The 24,494-nt window shown below is 31.1% G+C and overlaps 1 protein-coding gene across 1 annotated transcript in view; it reads right to left on the bottom strand.

Moving 5' to 3' along the window:
• Positions 1–22,394, bottom strand: part of LOC124366787 — a 28,590-nt gene extending 6,196 nt beyond the window's left edge. Inside the window, exons 1-10 of the mRNA XM_046823389.1 lie at positions 22,229–22,394; positions 20,025–20,131; positions 19,774–19,867; positions 17,401–17,580; positions 16,144–16,627; positions 15,217–15,549; positions 14,475–14,603; positions 6,846–6,906; positions 1,912–1,980; positions 1,580–1,745 (exon numbers count right to left, since the gene is read on the bottom strand). Of these exons, the coding sequence (XP_046679345.1) occupies positions 1,580–1,745; positions 1,912–1,980; positions 6,846–6,906; positions 14,475–14,603; positions 15,217–15,549; positions 16,144–16,627; positions 17,401–17,580; positions 19,774–19,867; positions 20,025–20,131; positions 22,229–22,394 (1,789 nt within the window). The remainder of the gene's footprint in view (positions 1–1,579; positions 1,746–1,911; positions 1,981–6,845; positions 6,907–14,474; positions 14,604–15,216; positions 15,550–16,143; positions 16,628–17,400; positions 17,581–19,773; positions 19,868–20,024; positions 20,132–22,228) is intronic.
• Between the last annotated feature and the right edge of the window lie 2,100 nt (positions 22,395–24,494).

The following is a 24,494-nucleotide window of genomic DNA, read 5'->3' on the forward strand; positions in this document are numbered from 1 at the left end:
TATGTTTTCTTAGTATAAGTACTGATTTTTTATGTTAGAGTCAAACGATGAAAGACTATCTCACTTTATGCCCGTCTGTTTCATAATACGATAGGTTGTGTATTGGATTTTTATACCACATTGAGGGTAAGACTTTGCCGTATGAACTTTTCAATATATCTAGATAAATAAACCTTTACTTATATTATTAAAATATTTCAGGGCATTCCAGGGTATAAATTGAGTATCTGATTTAATGGACCTTTACTACTTCACCCGATATAACAGTCTTCTCTTATTGGTCCTAGTCCAAGTTTGTTATAAGTGTTCCTTGAAGGTCCATGTCGGCAGTTTACCGCAGGGGACGTAATGAGTAATACATGGTCCAGGAGCGGTCACTCGGCAAAGTTCTCTCCCTTTACACATTTACAGTGCGTGAAGATCTGATTCTCGTCTCAGTATGACCGTAAACGGTCGTCCAAAGGTCTCGCTGCTCCTCTGTTATTCGTTACTAGTAGTACCGCTCTTAAATTATTTCCATTTGCGATAGACAGATGGATCCGTCCAAACTGTTATCCCACCTCCATGCCAGTGACTGTTATAATATTGATGCGAGAGAGATATCGTAAGTTTTCCATAGACACTGGTTAAAGATAGAGGCCCTGAACGAGCTAAAGGTGATGCCCCGTTAACCAGGTATACAGCTGGAACAACGTCGGTGAGTTGGCATCATGGTAAAACCCTTGATCCGAACCCTCATTTATACACCTATCTATCAATGACTGTATATCATAATTTTATTCTTAAATCGTTTTTAGCATAATTATACATGTTCCTCCGTGGTCGGATCTCTCTTTTTTTTAACTTTTATTAATAAGTGTCCTCCCCATAAATTAAAATTTCTTTACAAACACTTATTGACGATGAATACTTTTTAGTTATAACTTATTAAGTACAGATATATGAATGATTTTCTAACGGAAATCAACACAAGTCCATTTTTTGTGATATTGTGTTCGTTCTAAAGGTTTTAACTGTGCGTTGTTCCTAATGTGCTTTTTCATAATGTGAACGAAAGTATCAGGGTTCGCCTAATAATTGATAGTAACTTTCGTGGAGTAACGAAACGCATGGTATTTCAATGGTTTGGAATACTGCTCTCCTCATACATAATAATTTGTTACTGAAAATTAAATAAACTCCCAAAAATTAGCTGTACGGGATTAAAATGTTACACTTAAAATTATGTATATCCTTTTTATAGTATATAGAGAAATTATTACATAAAATTTTAATTTATAAATGATTTTGACCAGAATATTTAAATTATTTTTATCTATTACAACCAATGTGTGTAATGCTAATGAATTACTGAAAGTCGGTTAAAATAGATCGTTGCTATACTTCTTACTTGTTAATGCGTTTACATACACGCAAACTACTATGTGTCTACTTACATGTCAATGTACATTAATAGATTCGTACATTAATACAAGTTAAAAGAAACATAGATATTAAATCTGAAGAGAAATACATCTATTAGTTTACCTAAAGTATACCTATTCAACATTAAGATTGTGGGCTATATTACTTTACTTACATAGTTTCGTGTTTTTAGTAGCTTTCCTCAAAACTATGGGAACACTTGGATATAGCCTCAGACATTCCATTATAGATTGTTCCAGATATGTCAGAGATCTCAGGTCAGAGTGAGTGACGTTACTGGGATCCTCAACTTTCTGTAGGATCTCTCTATAGATTTTTTCCTGTAGAGAAAAGGTATTTAATATATTATAGAATTAACAACACTAATATTAAAGCTTGCGGCAAATTTACATTGTTTATTACTAAAAGTAGTGGAAAGGGTTATTAATATAATATATAGGAAAAATTCCGGATATTTTACTTAGCTATGTGTTATTTTATTCATACCTGCACATCCTGGTGGTTTGCAAGAATTATTGAAAAAAATGAAAGAGCCGAGACAACCGTTTCTGATCCCTGGAAGCATAAATAATTAAATTGTATTACAAATAACATTTTTAGTTTATGCTGCAATAAATATCGGTTCAAGAATAAAGAAAAGCTGCAGTAACCTAACTGAGATATAATCTGAAAATATTTCACATCATAATTAAATAAATGATATCAAACAACTATAACTAAATTACTAAAAAACATTGTGTGAAACAATTTAAATGGGCTTTTATTTTGAACAAAATAAGTAGCGTTAACTCTAAGTGAAATGTTTGTTACCATTTGTCTCCATTTTAATTAGAGGTAGAGGCAACGCCTAATATATAACCTATTAACTAATATTATCGTTACGATGTTAAAAAACAATTTTTTTAAATATTTTGATATTTGTATGTGGGGTGTTTGAATCCTTGATAAACAATCACCAAAAAAACTAGAGAAATATATTTAGGTAAATTTATCATGCATAATGCTTATTTAACTTTTAGAACAGTTGCTGTTATAACTGCTAAATAACACATATAAATATTTTTCTTCCAAACTACTACTCATCATAAACAAACATATGAAAAAATACCATTAGTGGTAGTGTGGTGGTGATAGATATGAAAGTAGTAGTATCAATCTTAATTTGAGGATATCAGCGATGACGAGTACATAAAAGTTATTATTCCTTAAATTAGTTTTATTAACATTTGTGGACTATGGATAAAAGAATCTAAAAGCAATGCTATTTATGCATATATATATATATATATATATATATAAAGCACTCTATCTTAAAATTCATGATAAATTGGAAATTAAGCCTAATCTATGACTTTCTTAAATATTACCACTAGAATATCTACTTGCAATATGCCTAATTCTTTTTTTAATCATTATAGAGCTCTATGATATTACATTACAAGTGATTTCGCTACAAACTTTATTGATACGTCTGTATTATTCCTCCATACTGGCCTCTAATGCTTATATTTGTTAGTATTCGTACAGTTTGTTTTACTCTTTGATTTCAGGCACTTGGAGTACTCCAGGCATGGAGTTCTCCATGCAGTAAAGTTGTCAGTATCGTGTTGTATTCGTGGTAGGTTCATGTATATTCTGAAATTATTCTCTATTTTACTTTCAACGCCAGTTTGTTGAAATGGCATATAAGAGATGGCTTTTTATTTTTCTCTCTATATCCTGACTTCATTTCATGACATATATACGGTTTACTCCGGTGATTCGCGGATATATTTCAGGCGGCGATTTCATTGACCAAACTAAAGGAAAAATACCTGGAAAGGTATGTCTGAAAATGTTTCTTTTCCCAGATGTCTGCCATTTTTTACTAAATATTTATATCTAATAGCTAGAACGGTCATAACCCATTGCGTTTAAATTTTGAGTATTTCTCATCCATTATTAAAAAATTATAATTTAGTTCTTATATTCCGTTTGAAAATTGCGGCCACACTATTTTTTTTATACTGAAATAACTCAAACCCGTAAATTATTATTACATTTTTCAAAGATCAATCTTATAGCTCATTAAATTTACTAACTAGGGACAAAATTTTTGAAATTTTAAATGTAAAATGTAATTACTTTCTTAAATGTAAATATAGTGAACACAATGTTAAGCCCTTATAAAGTTACTATTTAATTTCTCTATGATATTAATCAAAATACCATATTTAAAGTGATAACGAATCAGCCGACAGTTATGCATTGTTAATAAACAAACGCAAGCATTCTTGTAATAACATTCAAAGTGTGAAATAGAGGTTACTTTTTGTTTTAAACTTTTTTGTTATTTTTTATTTTAATTGAATCGAAACTTTGTTTCGCTATTCAAAATAACAAGGCCAGTACAATATATCAAACTATCCTTTCTGATATCAACCAGATGTGATTTTTATTTATAGTCCTGCTGATGGAAACTATGATAAAGCTGCTCAGTTGTTTGTAGAAAGATTTCCAAAAAAACAACGGCCAAATCATAACTCATATGCTGCTGTATTTAGAAGACTTGCAGAAAATGGAACTTAGACGTAGAGAAAAGCAAAGGAAAATTTCGGACTCCTGAATGTTTTACAACGTGTTTAAGAAGAAGCTGATGTAAGTACAAGGCTGTTGGCTAGGACGTTACATCTTTCTCATTTTACAGTATGGAAACTATTGACAGAACGGCAATGATATCCTTATCATTTACAGCGAGTTTAAGCTTTTACTCCTATTGACTTCTTAGCTCCTATGACGTTTTGTCACTGGTTTCTTCAAATAGCTATGAGATGCCCGTTAATGCATACATTACATTCAGTGGTGGCCATTTCCAGCAGTTAATTTAAATGTTTGATTGATAAAGTTGAATTCGCCAAATTGCCCATAGTAAACAGGTGAAATATATTGTAACTAAACTATTATTTGTTGTCTAGTTTTTCTCCGTTTATTTATATACTGACTTGTACCTTTGTACACTCAACTTCTTTAAGTGCATCGTAATTATGGACACTGTTTTAACAAAAATCTTTGCTTGATAGTTTAAAATGCTTTAAAGATGGAAATAAAATAAAATGGGGTAGGCTACACAAATTTCCTCAAGACAAATTTTATAAAAAGTAAAGGTTTTGGAGTTATTAAGTTTTAAAAATTATTATATCCACCATTTTAAAAAGGAATATAGGATCTAAATGTTTATTATTACAAACATCACATTTTTGTGGATGGGAAATATGCAGAAATTAAACTTAATCAATCAAGTCGTTCTAAATATGTAAATTATTTATTAAAAAAACAAAATGACGAATATCTGGGCAAAAAGAAGCATTTTAGGACATACATTTATAGGAAATGTTTCTTTATTTCGGTACATAGAATCACCTCTTTAAATATCTCCGCGCATCACGCATACACTCTGTATATTGTGTGATGCCACAAGCACACTACAGACAATTTAAATTCGAATTCAAAATTACATTTTTTACTTACCTTTTATACATTACATAATATTTACAAAACAATATTTAAAAATGTCATGTTCTGAATAGTAAATATCAGTAATATAATCGACTGTGTCTATTAGAGCCTCTCTCAGAGGAGATAAGCCAATCCACCCTCTTACTTTTAAGCTGGAAGCAAGCTAACATTCTTTAAGTCCACATTAGTTATATATTCCCACTCTCAGATAATATGCATAAACCTCATTACACTACTTTTGCCCTGTTCTCTGCATAGACCAAATTTTATTTCAACCATTAAATTACTATAGTCTAATCTAGTCATTTCGTCTAGTCTCATTTTATATTATGTAACAATACCATATCTTACAGATATAGACTTTCGAAAATAAACAAAACATAGGTCGTGTACCTGAGGCTCATAGTTGAACCATAAACCACATCCACAATACGTACGCACTGCACACGTCGTGAAAAATGGATCAAAGAAGGTGAGAAACTGACAGTCAACCTAGATTCCATGTTTATAAGCAGCTTAAATCCTTTAATTTCACACTCTCTCAAAAATAGAATTACGAATTTATTATAGCAGCCGACATAATTTAGATTACTTACTGCAGCCAGCATTGTATGCCGTTCATCCCTCCAGTCAAGTTCAACTCCAGCAACAGACGGGTTATCCATTGATACATCCAGAAGGGTTTTGTAATACGAGTCTTTAAAAACCATTTCCATAAAATCATTTATCATCACAAAAATATGACTGAACAAATAAAACTGAAAATCAAATGTGGCAATTTCAAAAACAACTTATTTTAAAATACATGTAAATATGTTTGTATAACATACATATGTTATAGTAGGGTAATATTTTACTCATGTTACAATATTTTACTAGCTTTTTTGGCTTATCAAAACAAATTTTATTCGTTACAAAAATAGTATATATTTTAAGCAATGCTAATGTATACTTGATTATTTAAAAGGTTGTTAAATAAGGGATTTTTACAGTTCATTACTTAAAAAAGAGTGTCTAAAAATAAAACGTCAGATTTAATTTTGACCCAACGAATTATCAAACTGCAAACAACCGATTTTTAATAAATTTATATTCCAGGTATGTTTCTTTTAAACTGATTCTACTTTAATTTAATAATACTGTAAAAAACTGAACAATTATGTTACATTTAGTAATTCAGCGAATCAGAAATATTGTAAAAGAAGTTAAAGCATGATAATGTTGATAACTTTAACTATTCATACCTCTAGGTTTGCATAATTGATTTAAAATAAACTAGAAATCCAAACACAAATTTTACTTAAATAGGAAAACGCGATTTTATTGAAATAAATGTACTCTCTTATAAATAAAAATGTTTAAGAATTCCATTAAGCTAGTCTGATAACGATATTTTAACGTTCTTAAGGGGGTTCGGTATGCCCTATCCGGAAGACATTATAAAAATCTATTTTAAATTTTATAAAAAAAATTATAATTATAAATTATTTTACAAAAAATTAATAAATTTTTTATTTACAACAAATTAAATAAAATTTTTTTTTAACTTTGTTCCGCTCTAAATGTTAACAAAGGTCTAAATAGTAGTGTCCTAAAGTTTGATGATGATAGCTTTAAAGGTTTCTGAGAAAAAGGTACATAAAATTGGCCAAATTAACATGGGAAGGATAGGGCATACCGAACCCCCTTCATTAAAATTCTGAAACTTTAAGAAACAAAATTATTGACATACTTAAATTACCACTAAATTGAAATATGAGGTGGAGTGTTTTAATAACAAAGATATTATGCTGGAAATTTTAGTTTCTTTTTTACATCATTGTGAATAGGAGAAAACATCTTTTGTGAATGCTAGAATAATAATTTTTATATTGACAAAAATGTGTTATTAAGGTAACTAAACCACATTTTGTAAGTTTTATTACCCTTATATCCAAAGTTATTTCTTTGGTAGTGTTCTTCTCCAGAAAGCTCTTCCTTCCAGAGCTGTAAAAATTAATTGATTTATTAATAATGAACAACAGATCATAACGCAGTGTTTAGGAAAACTTAAATATAAAGATTGAATCAATGTTTACAGTCGTAGGGAAAGAAACCGAGTTAAACTTCTGAGAATATGACAAATAATACATAAAACTGAATATATTCGAATTTTATAGCATTAGTACGAAAGTATACTATATAATATTTTACATGCACTGATATAAAATCACATGTCTAACTCATAATATGTTTACTCCACTTACTTAAAATAAATTTACCATGATTTATTTGTTCGCTTTTACACTAATAGAGCAGCCCGCACGAAATTAGTCCGATGGTGGGTTACGTGAATGAATTTTATTGCTATACTCCGCATCTAACACTTTTACAGTTTTGCTTGTAAGGAAAACTACTAATCCGTTTAAACATCTGTGGCAATAGACTAATACCATGTGTTACAATAAAATTGTTAATAAACATATAATTTAATTAGTTTGTTTCGCAAAAAAATTATGAACTAAACATACTCTATGTGACCATAAATACGTCATAGCAGGAACAGTTAGCGTTCAGCAGCGATTTGGCAGCACCGCCAAAAACATCAAGAAAATATTTTGTACGAGCTGCTATAATGGCAGTATTAGGAACTAGCATACATCCTACCTTATCAAAATACTCTGTTATATCCGTATAAAGCTGGAATGAGTATTTAAATTTATTTTCCAGTAGATTCGAAATCCATTGTATGTGTAGCCATGGCTTGAGAGTTCTTTCATGAACCATATCGCCAATACTGTTAAACACATGAAAACTATCAACAATTTAATGTATACTATTTTAAATTATTATACAATTTAAAATGATTATTTTAACCCTATACTATCGTTTTCTACAAAATATAAATCTGCAATATATTTAGTTTAAATTTGGGCCAGGAATAGATTGGAAAAAGCTATCTAACGCAATGCCAATATCTCTATATTTTAACATAGTGTAGAATAAAATGGAAGTTTGTACTGATCAGAGACCAAGAATTGTCTTTAAGCTTTAGCCTATAAATATAATAAATATTGTAATTATTATTATAATTAAAGCCATGTTCATCTTGAATATGTAGTTAAACACATGGAAGGCAAAAATCCCTTTATTTTAGTACAAAGTATAGTCAATGATTTAATAAACTATTTATAGTCATACTAAGAAGTTGATCTAGCTAACTATTTTCATAATACATTAAAATTTTTGGTTATAATTCAAAAGTACCATTGTACTTTTTTCTTTAATTTTCCATTTGTTTGTAGCCTGCTCGTATGACTAGAGTGGTCTAATAAAAACTACTTATATGGACCTATGTGTCCATAGGTGAAGAGGTTTAACTTACTTAAGGTTACCGACATACTAAAATACGTTACAACTATAAATTGCTTAATTAGCTAAACTATGACCACCAGTAGTTTTATGAAACATGTTGTGGGACACTAGAAAGAATTTTATAACTTGTACATGTTTAAAGATATTAAAGGCATATATACAAATCATTCCATATGTATGCGCAATTACGGTTCTCATTTAATTCATTTATTTTATTCAAAGTTTTGCCTTCTTTCCTCAATTTTCTCGCCTCCTCAACTATTAATTCTTACACTTCCTGTCCTGCGTCGCTTTCCCTCTGACGGCGATGTCTCCTGAATCCACCATTACACCTTCCCTACTATAAGTTTCCCCACGGTCATTAAGTTATTTCCTATCATCATTTTCTTAAACGTCTGGTCAACGCTATTAGGAACTCGATTAATCCTTTCCAGCACCAAGGTACATTAAAAGTCTATACGTAACCTAAAAGGGTAGAACTAAGCAGATATACCCTATACAATATAAGCAAAGCCAGCCTCTGCCGAACATACGTCTCTCCGTCTCATCATAGAGAACATCTCCGCTCCAGATTTTGATAACACTATTATTTTGTTCTATACTATCCGTATCAAATTAACTAGCAAATGAACTAGGCAGATCAATTTTTTTTTTCTATTGAACAAAATTTATCTGCCGTCCAGTACATACCATTTGCACTCTTCACATCATCTCAAGCTTTGCTACTAAGATACCAGCGTTAAGTTACACACCCTGCCTTTTCTTCGCTTCCTACTAAGGGCGTTGGCTGCACAGTAAAAAATTATACCCTCAATATCATAGCACCATCTTACCCCTGCAATTCACTTCCTATCATCGTCTTCCTAAACGTTATGTTGTGTTCTCCTTGACAAGAGTTGCTATTAAGAGGTAGGTCTTCTCTGCATTTCCGCAACATTTCCTCATGACTTCAGATCACTAATCTCTTCTCACAATATCTTCCTTGCCATCCGTAAAACCAATACACCGATGGACGTGATAAATCACCCCAAAACCTAAATTCGGTCCCCGCCGTTTCAACTGCTTTATCTTAAATTTTGGCTACTAAACCATCATCCCCTGGTTTACGTTACTTAAAATGACGTTGTCCTGCAATCTTTTTAAAAACAAATTTCACCCAAGATAATTACTAAACAGTCATCCAAGATTATTCACCCCGAGTAGCCAGAGAGCCCTTAATTATTGCATACACTGAAATTTCTCTTGAACACCCCAAAAAATCTCAAACCCTTCCACGATAAAACTGTAAAAAAGGAAGTGCATTTAGTTTTTAGAATCATCTAAATAAGGTACACTCACATTAGTTTGGTTTGATTTTTATGGATGAATCTTAGTATTTCCGCCTTTTCCCAACAGGAAACTTTGCTAGAGAACTCTTTGTATTTTCCTTTACCTCATCCATGCTAGATAAATCGTAGAATTCGCATTTTGTTCACAGATTTTATCATTTCAGGTATCCACCCTCCTGATTCCATTGCTAGTTAAATATTTGCGTTCCAGCTTTCTCACCCCGACTGCTTTTGGTATGGGAATATTACCATTGTTGCCTTTCAATTTACTTTACTTCTGCTATAGGAATCCTAGCGTTCTTTCAACCCTCATCCTTGCTAGAGAAATCCTAGCATTCTTTTCTGCCTCACTTTTGTTACACAACTCTTAGCATTTCCTTCGCTTGCCTTAACTTGGCTGTGATAGAAAATTATTACCATTCGACGGCGTTGCCAGTGTGCTAATTGTGATCACTGCCACCTTTACGCCTTACCTCGCATTAGCTAAAAATTTTATAATATTACTAATTACCCACTTGCTCTTGCTAGAAAAATCCTAGCATTCATTTTCACCTTATCCTCGCTAGAGTATTAGGCGTTTCCTCATTTCTACGAACTTTCTACGAATTTTAGCCATCCCCTCGTTCGCCCTACCTTAAAAGCAATAGAAAAATCTCATAAATTAATTTCTTTCACCCTCCAGTATATCTCTTCAGCATACTCCTAGCTCTCTCCATATCATCCAGATCTCTTAGCCTACTGCAATTTGGGTTAGTATAAAAGAAAGATTGATCTTCACACGTAAGCTTAGTGACAAAATTACTTTTGCTATAGTAATCCCAGCATCTCCTATGTATTTTTTTTATAATATTATCTTATTGTTAAAGAGCTCCAAGCATCTGACTCTAATGCTAGTGAAAACAAACCCATTACCCATAAATGCTGGCTATGATGATAACGGTGCACATTTTAATTATTCACGAAATTATGTACAGTTTCTAAGTACGCCAATTCCTTTTATTTGAACATTTTCCTGATCTTTTATCTATCGCCCTCTTTCCCACTACGAATAAAGTATCTTTGAATTTTGTATACGTCAATATGAAAGCGATTTTGCAATGTTATCGGGCTATATTAAAACCTTTGCTGGAACAAATGTTATTTTTTAATGTACTGGCTCTGTTATTGCAACAGATTATAAACCATGCATTTTATATTGTGTTTACAATTCCGTGGATTTCCTCCTTATTTGGCTTGCACTCAATTAAATAGCCCACTAGGATCATATTAATCCAAAAGTAAGATGTAAAAGAAATATTATTTTACAATCTTAACTTTCAAATTGTTTCAACAGGGATATTTCTTTATCAAGGTATGGTTTTTACAATATTTAAATGAAAATTATTAATTAAACTTTGTCACACACAGTCACCCTTATCTTGCCTAAATTTGGCGTTAAATCCAAAATAAAAAGTTCGTTTCCATTATTACGTATAATTGTGATATACTAGTAATAATTAGAGAAATGACTAACTTATTTGTCACAACAGTTCTATGAATACACTTACTTTTACTTTCGTTTAAATTTGTATGCTTTCGTAGTAAAAAAGCTAATTAAACCACAATTATCGTTATGATAGTTTTGTTTCACTTATTGCACGACATATATTTTGCAAAACAAGAGAATTGCAGGAAAGAACTAAATTACGCCTCTTTTTTATAAATACCATATGTAAATTAAGGGCCAATTTCAATAAATTGACGGGCCAATTCATTAAATTCAGAGTGACTTTGAAGTGATTTAACAAGTTTTAGCATATGTGTATTCCTTAATACATATAATTTTTAAATAGAAAAACGAAAACTTGATATACGTGCCATACTATCTCATTCTACACACTTTTGTTACTCTCTCCACAAAGTGGGAAGCATGATCAGTGGGATAATTTCGTATTACTTTAAAAGTGGTATATGAATAACTCATTGTTATGTTCCATCTATATGTATACCGCTTCCAGTCGGTTCTTAACATCACAAAACAGTTAGCCTAATGTTTTTAAATAATCTCTCTATCATAGTATCATGTTACCAGTGGTTCTGTTCAATATTTCCTATACACAATATATATCTGCTTAGAATGTTTTCTACCAATACATTTCACCATTTTCCACCTAATTATAAAATTACAGTGTTTATTAATTAAGAAACGAAGACTATATCAAAATAAAAGAACGTAATGTTAAACCAATATCTGAATTGTATATGTTTATCCAATGATACACCAATAGAAATGTATAGAGGGGTCCAATAAAAATTAATGAACATTGTCTTTTGAACTACTATTCCAAATATAACTAATAACACTATTGTTGTTATTATGGTTGTACTTACTTATGCATTACTTTCTGAAGTGCTTTCATAATTGATTTGTCCATAGGTTTTTTTGTAAGAACAGTTCCTGAAAAATGTTAAACTATATTTGTTATGTAAAGAAATTTCAATTTAATTCTTCAGTATTATCAATTATAATTTATATTAATTCGAAATTTTTACTATGTACATCAACATCATGTACAACATAACATGAACATCAAATTTACTATGTATGAAGAATAATAAATAGTATGCAATTAGATATATAAATATACGTGAAACATTAGGTAACAACATATATTACATTAAAAGCCTCACGAAAGCGTAAAAACAGCATTTCTCACAAACATGCATACCGAACTAACAACTTGATGTAATTTACATAATGCGTGGTTTTAATCTAACTAAGCACTATTGATGAATAATAGAGGAAAAATAACTACATTGTCTTCCATATCGTTACCTCTAACAATTCAGTAATTGTTACTTTACAGCTGTAGCCATAACTGTTATATTTTTTGCGTAATTCTGATTCTGAATCCAGGCCTTGTAGAGCATATCTAAAATATAAAAATATCTCTTACGTATCTCAGTATATCTGATCTGTAGACTTTAAATTTTCAGTGAATATTTATTTATATATTGGCAACAATGAGTTCAATGACAGTGCATGTCACTTCATGGGATTTGGCTGAGCATTATCGAATATTTTTACTATTTTATATTATTTTATTACATTTTTAGTCACTGCAACGTTTTTTAGGTTAATCCCACAGCCGTCGAATATTGAGGTTGTACGGTAGCAGGAACTTCGTGGTAGTTCTCCTAAGTACCCCACGTTTTTGCTTTCCTTGACTCTCTTCCTCACAAAGGCCAGTTCACAGCTCCACCAGGCTACTTTGGTGTTAACAACATGAAAACTGAGATAAAATTAATGCCCTACTAATTATGTCAGATTGCGAGCAGATTTTTCTAGCTTCAATGTATTGTGAATACGTTTCCGGTTAATACCGCCAGATTCTAGTTGACCCACAGGTTCCCTTTTTTTGACATCCAGTCTGTTTGTCTCTGATTAGTAAACATTATTTACAAAATGTTAGAGAAAACCTGCAGATAAGTATTCTAGGCAGATAGATTGGTCAATGTGGACCAACTAATTGATCTCCTAGGTTCCTTGATTATGTAATTTGCCCATTTGGGGTTATTGAAAGCAAATTTTATACGCAGAACCAGTTACCTCACAAGGAGAGTTATTGAACAGAATTTTAAACGTTTGTGAAATACTTAAGTACAACTGAGATGCTATCTGAAACGCAACACGTGGTTTCGTTAGATACATCAGATTGGGCATAAATTACCAAGGAAATAATATTGAACACTATTTATATGACATGGAAATTAGAACAAAAGGTTAGAAATTAGGATGTTTTATTTACGACGTTCATTTAATTAATTTAAATAATAAATGTATTTTCTGTCATATTTTTTGTATTTGTTGATTTGATTAGGCATTCATATTCTAAACTTTGTGCTTGTTTATTATTAGACTATTTTACATTAATCTCTTCGTAGTTTTAATTCTCTAACAGTTTTGGATAGTAATTTTGCTTGTTTGTCACCCATTTAATGCAGTTATTGTACTTCAAATCAAAACAAAGCATGGTATTCGATACCGAGGTTTGCATATATTGCCTGATATCTCAGATATGGGAAGTATCTCACGTCTAGGACGTATTTTATTGAGTTTTTCAGTTCATTCTATATTAACAAATTTATCATCTAACTTTACTCCATAAATAAGTCAGTTTCTCTGTATTTCTGCTATTTCCAAAACAAATGGGCGAAACCTTTCGTTATCCTTAGTTCGCTAAATAACGCGTATCTGGACATATGATTATATGAAATCTTTTCATTATTTAGAAGGGAAGAAATCACCTGGAATGTTTGTCCGGTTATTCTTGAAATACCCAGTTTATGTATATGCAAGCTTTTCATTAAAGGTTATTAAAATATTCTGTGAGTGATACTATTCATTATTTAAAACAAAAAAATATCATTAAAGCATAGGTCAAGAAATATCTTGATTAGCCGCTAGCCGACATTTTATTTATTTATTTTTATTATGATATTTAAAACTAGTCAAGCTAAAGTAACTAAATTAGACTCGTTGGTTTAAACAATTAATAAAAACAATTAAAAAATAGTTTTGTATTTTAATATTTAGTAACTTCAATTTTAACTTAAATCTTTTTATTGTCGTAGACATGTATTACATGTATGACAAAAGTCAGCAGTACATTATTAATAATTAACATTTATAAGAATAAAATAGTTGTATGAAAGTTAAGCTGAGTAAGAACTAATTTTACATTAAATAATAAAAGAATACAAATGATTAATAAAATTGAGTTTAGGCCCAACCGAATAAAAACAACCCTCTAATAGGTATTCTTTTAGTTGTTTTTAAAAATTGTTTTTTCAGTCATATTTTTTAAATGACTGGGGAGCTTCCAAAAAAACCTAGCCCCTGAATTTTGAGGCAGTCCACCCGCCAGAGCCGAGGAATGTTGGGTTTGTCGCAGGTCTACTCGGGCTCGCATGTTGTGGTCATGTATAGAAGCTCCATCTACTACATTTGTACAATGAAACCTGGCATAGATAATGGTCTCGTAGATATACAAAGACAAAAAGATCAAAATGCTGTGCTCATTAAATGCATTTCTGCATGAACCTCTGCGAGATATGCCAGCCACAACACGCACGATTCGTTTCTGTAAAACGAAAACCTTTTTAAGTAAGTACTGAGGTGCCGAGCCCCAAACAAGAAGTTCATACCGCAACCGTGACTCTACCAAACAAAAGTATATTATTTTTAATAACTGAACATGCCGATATTTTGCAAACTGGGACATCAGGTAGGACGATGAAGACAAAGAGACACACACAAAGTTTATGTGGGATCGCCAAGTCAAGTCATCGTCCACCTAAAGTCCCAAATATTTTACTGATAATTGGTGATTATTTTTTGAAAATTCTGTAAATTGTGTTTCTTTGAAATTAAGATGTAAATTCAGATTGTTTAAAAATTGATAGGCCTGTGATAAGACTACGTTACTGTTAATTTGGAGTTCTTCTGTACTGTAATTAGAGAATATGAAGGCAATATCATCAGCGTACATAATACATAACAGTATTTTCGTGGTTTATAGTGAGCAATAAATTATTTATGTAAAGGTTAAACAAAATTGGTCTAAGTACTGACCCTTGGGGAACTCCAAATTTAATCTCAAACAGTTCCGAGCAGTGGTTATTGAGTTTGACAAATTGTTTTCGATCTCCAAGATACGACTCCAGCCACCTCAGTATTTCATTTGCAAAACCTAGGCGTTGCAAACCCTCCATCAGTCTGTCATGACTGACACAGTCGAACGCCTTAGTCAGATCCATCATTACACAAAGTGTCCGCTGTCTTCTCTCCAGTCCCTTGACCACATGGAATACAAAAGTCGCCAATGCCTCACCAGTAGAGCGGCCCTTGACAAAACTGAACTGCTTGTCTGTTAGAATATTATTTTTGAGCAAGTACGGTGAAAATCTATTTAAAAAATAAGTTCAAATACTTTACTTTGACTTGAAATTTGTGTAATTGGTCGGTAACAGTCAAGAGACGTACTGTCCCCTCCTTTGAATACAGGTATCACTAAACTAGTTTTAAGTAAAGGTGGAAAAGTAGCTTGTTGGGAAGAAGAGCTTTACAATGATGATGGCATTTACAACCTCAGCAGGGCTCACATGATGTAACAAAAGGGGATATTCCAATCTCGCCAAGAAATAATCATTATTAAGTGGTGGTTCAGTTGATTTTTCATTTAAATTAGCTAAAATTGATACAAAACGATTATTCAATATATTATATACTTCCTGTTTATCTGATACTATTCTGTCGTTGATACGCACGCTAATAATAAGCATTGCTACTATTGTACTTTTACTTTATTAGCTTCCATGCATCCTTGTTTTTATTAGTTGATTGCGATAGTATGTTTTTTAAATAGTTAGATTTAGCCTGTTTAATTGTTTTAGATTATACGTTCTTATACTTTTTATAATGTGCTTCACTGTTATCCAATTTTAAATTTTCATGTAATGTTTTCATTGTTTGACTTGACACTTTAATACCTGTTGTTACCCATCCTTTATCTTATTTCTTCGACCTTTGCGTATTTGTTTTTTAGGGCAAGCAAAATCAAGAGCATAATTAATAACACTTATGAAAGAATTAAACTGCTCATCTACTGGCTCGGCAACATCGATAGCGTCCCAAGTCTCGTGACTTAATATGAAGTTCAGAGTAGCCAAGTTACTGGATGTTAGACAGCGCCTGACACACGGAACCGCTGCGGGCTCCTTCAGGAGGTTCATGGATATAGAGACTAGCTGAGCGAAATGGTCCGATAACTCAGTACCCAAGACATGAACACTTACATTTTCATCGACTATGTCAGTCATGACCCAGTCCAGCAATGATTGACGACCAGCAATATGATCCACTCGAGTTGGGGAGTTAACTAGCTGTCTTAAGTTAGAGGAGGCAAGAAGGTCCTGCATCTCATCTCGCACACTTGAACCAGCCAACCAATCAATATTTATATCGCCAGTGATAACAGTGTTGGCTTTATTGAAGCGTACAAATCTCTGAAAGAATTCAGCAATTAGGCGTGTAAAATCTCTACAATTACGACTTGGGGAGCGGTATACACCAAAAATGTCAATTTCAAGCGATTGTTCAAAGAAGAATTTAGCACTTGCAATTTCAAAATTCATTTCAACTGGCGTCTGTTGAAATGTAACTAATATATTCATAAAATATTTAAAAGAAACATATATGTAGTAGTGTGTATTCCAACAACGCATTCTGTAATGTACAAGCGAAGAATATCATTTTATAGGTATGCTTTCACAAGCCAAGAGCGGCTAAAATGTAGTTTTTTGAAAGGCAGCAGCAAATTTTGTATGTATAATTTATTATTGTGTGCAAATTGCTCCATAATTTGTTAATATGTGTGTTAATTTAACATTATTTAAACACCATGAAAAATACCCTTTTATAAAGCGCAGTGTTCTTTCAGTTTAATGCTGTATACGAATTGTTTGTACCCGAAATTATAGTATGCATTTTATTTGTAATTTTGTCATATACAACTAGAAATCCGAAAACCTTCATGCATATGCATACTCGATACTTTATGTGATGAAACCATTTTCAAAAGTTTCTGGATGACAGATGCATCTGAAGAATAACAGCGCATAAGTAGAAATTGGCTTCAGAAAAATTAGGATAATTTAGAAAATAATATTATTTAGTATATAGTATATATATATATATATATATATATATATATATATATATATATAGAAACCCTTTTTTAATTTTAAAGATACATACTTGATATAGCATCTAGCGCCGCATTTGAGAAAAGCCCAGAAGGGTCAATTATCTCGCCTTCCACGTCAATACCTTGGACCAATTCTCTGCTCACATCATTAAACACTGGCAGGAAGTTCTCAAGGTTTGTGGGGTGAAACACTGGACTGATCAAACGCCGAGTCTTTTTCCAAACTGAAACTGAAAACATCACAACAAACTTAGTATGACGGTTTTATCTTTTGAAAAAATATAATAAATAAAATAATAAAAATATTATTATTTATTAATAATATCAATAAATATTACCATTAATCACATTTATGATTTACCATTTATTTCTTTCCTTTTTAAAATAAAAAAAATTATTAAAATCGCTGTATGCAGTTTGAACCGTTTATCAAATGTATCAGCAGATGCAGTATTAAACTTTTGAAGATGTGAACATTCGCACACTTATCAGAACGTCTTATTGTCTTGATGGCCTCCAGGTGTTTAGAGGTTGACCATGAGTAGCAGTATGCAAGAAGCTTGTAAACAGTAGATAAACATTATCTTGAGAAAATGCCTTTTACGTAGAATGTGAAGAATTTGAATAATAACGAAATGCAAAAGATGCTAAAAAGATGTTCCCGCAAGGACCAGTACTTATAGAACTGTTCTTGAATGTACTATTTATAATGTTTTGACAGCTAGCAATCGAGGAAGATAATGACTGTAATGTTATTGCTAAAAGAAAGATGGCTGATACGTTGCTGAGTATTTAAATATGGAATATAAGTTTTATTTAAGAAAAAACGTAGTATTGGAAGGAAAAACATGAAAATCTACTTTTGCTAGAGAGTCACATTGAAATAGTATATATTTTTTGAAATACAAGAGCGAACAGTTATATGCGTTTTGACCATCTAAGAACATTACATTTTAAGTATTAATATTTGTTATAGCTTCGTTTTTGAGCGGTTATAATGATGATGTGAACTTTAGTTCTGATATAATATGATTAGTTTTAAAACGAAAACAGTTTTAGGCGTATCATATACAGTAAGATATTTCAAGAAAACGTCAGTATGAATTGTAAAATGAATAATTTTAGATCTGTTGACTAAAGCGTGAAGAACCAAAATTTTGGACAATAGTACGAGGACTTACAATTTAGGATGTATGTCAAAGGTGAAAATAAGTTCATATAAAATAAATGGAGTGTTAAAATATATCCTTCACGTGAGAGAGAGAAAGAGAGAGAGAGAGAGAGAGAGAGAGAGAGAGAGAGAGAGAGAGAGAGAGAGAGAGAGAGATTTAATACTAAACCAAATTTTAGAATTTTAAGGCTAAGGGATTTGATAAAAATCAGTGAACTCTCACTTTACGGAAGCAGGAAATGCAGGGGGAACATTGTGATTTTTATGAAAAACCTAAAATTTGATCTATGTTAAATATGTCCAGAAAAGAAGTAGTATGCAGACAAAAAAAAACTTCATTAGGCCCAGAGAAATAATCAAATGGTAAGTAGTGTAGGTATGTGATAATAATAGAAACATGTTTAAAAGTTGGAATAAAAGGACATTTAACTAAAGTTATAAGTTATCATCGTTAAATTCATGACGCAGGAAGGGAAGGGTAAATATTTGATTGGATAGATACAAATCGTTTTTGATTGAGAAAAATATATGAGGTCCACATGAATGGAAAAGGACTTGTTAAATAATTCAAATACCTAATCCAGAGAATTACAAAGTGCACCAGCAAATTGTCTCTCTTTCTCAATCTGAGTTCAATAAATATAATATACCTTTTCTCGTTATTTAAAATTCGTGGTTTAGTCCCCAAGATATTGCTAATCTTTTGAGAGAATTTCATGAATTGTCCGAAATTTATTTCATTATTCAAATTTACATAAAATATATACACCTAATAACAGCATTATATGTATGGTTAATAATTAATTCTGTATCAGCAAACTTTAAAACATCCATAAATATTCTAAAAATGAAATTTGTCACACCTCGATACCCTGAATTATTTACATAGGGATTAGTAGCTTTTACTTTTAGGACTCTGTATTGATTTACACTAGATAGTGAGGTCTTATTGTCAGCTTTTAATTAGAGATTCTTATTCGTTTTTTGTAATATTCAGTATACGTTTTTTATCTTATCAGCTCACAGATATGTGAGATATTATAGTTTCTATTATAAGTAATAGTCCATAAAGGAAATAAATACAATTTGGTTATAGCTTTTGGTATACTAGTTAAAATAAATCTGCGCGCTCACAGCACACACAAACACACAAACACACACACACACAAAACATATAGTTCTAGTACTTCTTATAGGGATTGTATACAAATTGTTCAATTATATGTGACCAATACTTATCGGTAAATCTCACCTGGTGCAGTTATTAAGCCATTCCCTCCAAAGATCTTCATAAATTTGTAAGATGTATCATCCTTTTCCAGAGTATTACTACTATTTAGGATAATCTAAGAAATAATTAGAAGATGAATGTTAATATAAGAGTACATACTTAATGAGTACAAGCATATAAAGACTATGCAACCGTAATCTAACTGATAATTAAAATATTTAATAGAACAGCATGTAATATAAGAAGCTTAATCGTATATTATTCAAACGTACCTGTACATCTGAGGGGTCAGATATCACAAAAAGTGGTAAAGGTCCAATCCAAAGGCAGAAATGCTTTTTATATTCAGTAAAAGTTCTGAACAGATTTTTTGTCGTACCTAAAAATATTATACGCACATTATTATAATAATATATCTCTAGTATTGTAAATAAATAAGGAACACTTAGATTAATTTATATATTATATATTATATTTTAATATTATTTTTAATATTATATATATAATTCCAATAAACATTGAATCGCAAAAAGTACTTGCTCCGCCGGGAGCTCTCACTTGCCGGGTGAATATGCTACCATTACACCACAGAGCGCTTACTTTTTCCGATTCAATTATTTTGTATTTGGCCGTATCTGTCACATATGCGTTTAAATAAGCAAACTAACATATGATCGGAAAACCAAATACCTGTCAAACGACTTTTTATTTACATTAAATTGTATAAATGGCAATTGCCTTATTTAATTCCAATAAACATTGAATCGCAAAAAGTACTTGCTCAAAAATATATATATATATATATATATATATATATATATATATATATATTACAACTGTAATGTTGATTAAAAACGTTACTGGTACGGAATATGTAATGTGTAAACAAAAAGGATTTCTTTTGTAAGACATATGTAATTATTAGTAAAATAAAATTCGTAGAATCGATGTACAGATAGTTGCTGGAAAGGAAGTCTTGTATTACAATTCGAGACAAACATCCTCCGGATGTAAGTGGATACGCACATCCGCCCAGACACCGATGGTGAACAAAAAGGAAATGCTTGCTTAAACAGCGGAAATGCTTATATATATAAAAAAAAACCGTGCGACGATGTAAGGGGCAGCCATGCTGATATGAAAAATTGGTACTCACCAATTATGATGGAGAGATTTGGCAGAGGCGTGGTCATGAGCTGGCGGGAGAATAACATCAAAACTGAAGAACAAGGAGGAGAGGAGGAAGTCGAGAACAGGAATTCGAAAAGCGACGTTCGGGAGTGCTAGTGCTTTTGTTCGTGTGCGGAAAAATATCTCTAGGCGTAATAAGTGTGAAGTGGAATAAAATTTAAGTAATTTAAGTAATGTTAGTATGTATCAGGGTTCATTAATCATTTAAAATTTCATATCTATTTAAATGTTCACAATTTCGAAAATGTAAATTCATGTAAATGTTTAGCTGTTTTAAAAGAAAGTTTCTCACGTTAGTCCATGAACTCATATTTATTGCAACACTACAAAATTACTAGTAAATGTTATAATGAATTAAATTTAAAATAAATTGTAATGAATAATTTAATATTAATTATGTTTTCAAAGTATTAAGGTATTAAAATTTGTGCTTAATATGTCGGTTGATGCAATCAATTGTTAATTAAAAATTTTAATCACTTTAATGAGATGTTGTCACAAATAAAATATGTGTTGGTTCATTTGAGGGTATTGTACTGCCAATCTAACCTATTATTAAATCCTCTCACAGCAACCCTTGCTCATAATATGTCACAACCTTAATCTTAAACTAAACCAAACTTAAAAACCTTACACTTTAATAATAATATCTAAGTGTTAAATAGTTGTTTATTTATATATTAAATATGATAAAAAAGTTGTAGCTAATCATTTAACCTCGTATTTTACAAATATTGCCAGAGTATCATACAGATAATACTACACAATTTTCAATAAGCTAACTAAAGATTATTATTTTGTAACTATATTATAACTAGTGATTAACGAGAATTAATTAATTAAATAAATCTTTTTGTCTATCCTGTAATATTCAGTTAGTATTACACATACTACATTTTTGAAATTACACATAGGTTTCTTTGTAACAAAATTACACATAGTAACTTTAATACTTTATTATTACTTAATTTTCCAAATTTTAATGGTGTTCAAGTACTATTTCCACTACTATTAAGATGATTAGATCAGATAAAATTATTTTTTAAATTTATTAATTTAATTCCAACTATTCTTAAAAATAATTTCATTCTTCCATCAATGGTTATTCCACATTTGATGTGGTTATTCCACATTTTGAGGGCGGTACCGCCCGAGGTGACTCATTCCTGGTAAATGTTACTCAGAAACACTTTGTGCTACTGAAATACTATCAATACCATACACCTATTGACGACGCATCAGCGTCAGCTATATTACTTTTATTATTTATCTAAGGGATACTTACGAGGAACATCCCCTAGGAGGAAAAGAAGGTTTCCAATGAATGGCCAGGCTGGTGGACAAGGCAGTTTGTTGGCTGTGGCCAAAATATATCTGTATCGCCATCGGAACTGGAGATAAAACATAACCAGAAGAATACTTGCCAAAGACAGTAGGAGAAGTAGCGCCATTTTAGTTTGTCCTGAAATGAGTATTTAAAAGTAGTCCACTAGTATCAAAATATGCTTTTACTTTTCCGCTTTGAAACAATAAATTTCCTTCAATAGATGATTTTTGTTAGTAAAAGGTCAAATATATCAATATATTATATAAAACCTATTAACAATTGAAATTTCCTGCAAAATAAAAAATCAAAAAGAACTCAAAATTAAATTTTAGAGATAATCGTCATTAATTAACTAAATATGAACAACAAATATGCCATCACCTGCTATTTTGAACATGATGCAAATTTCGTAAAAGAAATAAAATTGAATAGGATTCATATTATATGCTATTATATGACGATATGATTGCATAGGTATTCCAGTTCGCTGATTTGTGAGTTTAACATTCATAAACCGGTAAGCGGTAATACGAATGATAATAGCCACAGATAGAACGATGTATCTAAATGAATACATGCTTAATATAAACGTATTACGTTTTAATTAGGTTTAGAAATAATTCTAAAGGATCAATTTTCAGATTCAAGCAGTTTCAAAATAAGTATAGTTATGTTGAACCGCATATGCAGATAATCGTCCCTCAGACCGTTTGTGAGGAATGATTAAACAATGATAATGTACTTTATTGTTAACAGAGTGATTTCTTTGATGACGTAATAATTGCGACAAAATTTACAAGTATGTATATTACAGAGTATCTTGGACTTAGAAGCCATTAAAATCTAAAATCGTCTATTTTAAATTCGGGTATAAGAGTGAAAAATCAAAACTTTGGGAAGAGATTAACTTTTCAATAAACCTAAATCATTAGCCCTGAGTCTTTTCATTATTTCAGATTAGTTTCATTCCAACTTTCTTCCTCAGTTTTTGGTGTATTTTATTGTGAATCGATTTTCTACTATTTTCTCGGTATCATAATACTTCGCTTATTTCCTCAAATTGTAGCCAAGGAGCAAATGCTTATTTAAACCACGTTAATGCCCGGTCCCTCCGTCTTTGAACCTTTAGCCACTGAAATTACGCTTTGCCACAAATTAAATAAAAACCTGATTTCTAGTACCTTACACGTTAACGTTCAAAATTTCTTCACAAGTTAATTGCAGAATAAATAAATTACTTTAATTAAATTTCTGCTGCAATTTGTTAGTGTAAATAATACTGCATTTTATTAAAAATGTTTAACCCATAAAGGCAGCTAATATTTACTCATCGAATTGGAGAATACTGGAACATAATATTTCCATATTATAGTAAATCGATTTTATTTAATCGCTTTTAACAGTGTTTGTAGATAATATTTTTAATACTATTATGCCCATGATTTTTTGCGATACCTGATTAATACACTAGGAAAATTTTGTCAAAATTAGTCTAAGAATTTTGAATTGACTAGGAAATATCTTAACAAACTTTCGTAGTAGTATTGTGGATGGGATTAATATTCTTTTTCGTAATTTATCTTAAAGGAGTTTCTCTGGTTATAAGATAAAAAGAAAGAGATAGGAAGAGACTGAGAGTGTAATATGAAGAGAGAGATTATATGTGTGAGATGTTATTTTGAAGTTTTTCCACCCCCTATCGGCAAAAAAGGAGAATTATTTACAGGGCTTCTTTCCTTTGAAAATTGCGTTCTCAATCTAACAATCACCTACATAAACCCTATACAATAAATTCTTAACTCAAACACCTAATTTTGTATTTTACTGACACGTAAAAATAATTTTAAAATTACATATTCAATTAGTGAATTTGGTATTTCTTCGTATTTTTATGAAGAATATACATCTTGCATCATGCTGGTCATTTGCACGACTTTTACCCCTACAGTTAGCTGAGTCCATTACAGGTTTCTAGTACGAGAATCTGGAATTACTTTTATTTGTGTTATTTTAGACAGTTTAAAAAAGGGTTTCATTCTATTGCAACATATACGAATGTTTGGTACTTATAGTACATTCCTTGGTTTTATATACTCTTTAGCACTGATGAGCACAGTGGTTATCCACGTAACAAAATAGGAAGTTCCAGTAAAAGTATACTTTTAACTGTAAAGTTTAAGTAAGCTGTGCTTGATAATTTGCGTAATACAGATATCAAAGATAA

Source organism: Homalodisca vitripennis, chromosome 7, assembly GCF_021130785.1.
Source record: "Homalodisca vitripennis isolate AUS2020 chromosome 7, UT_GWSS_2.1, whole genome shotgun sequence".
In the NCBI taxonomy this organism is placed as follows: domain Eukaryota; kingdom Metazoa; phylum Arthropoda; class Insecta; order Hemiptera; family Cicadellidae; genus Homalodisca; species Homalodisca vitripennis.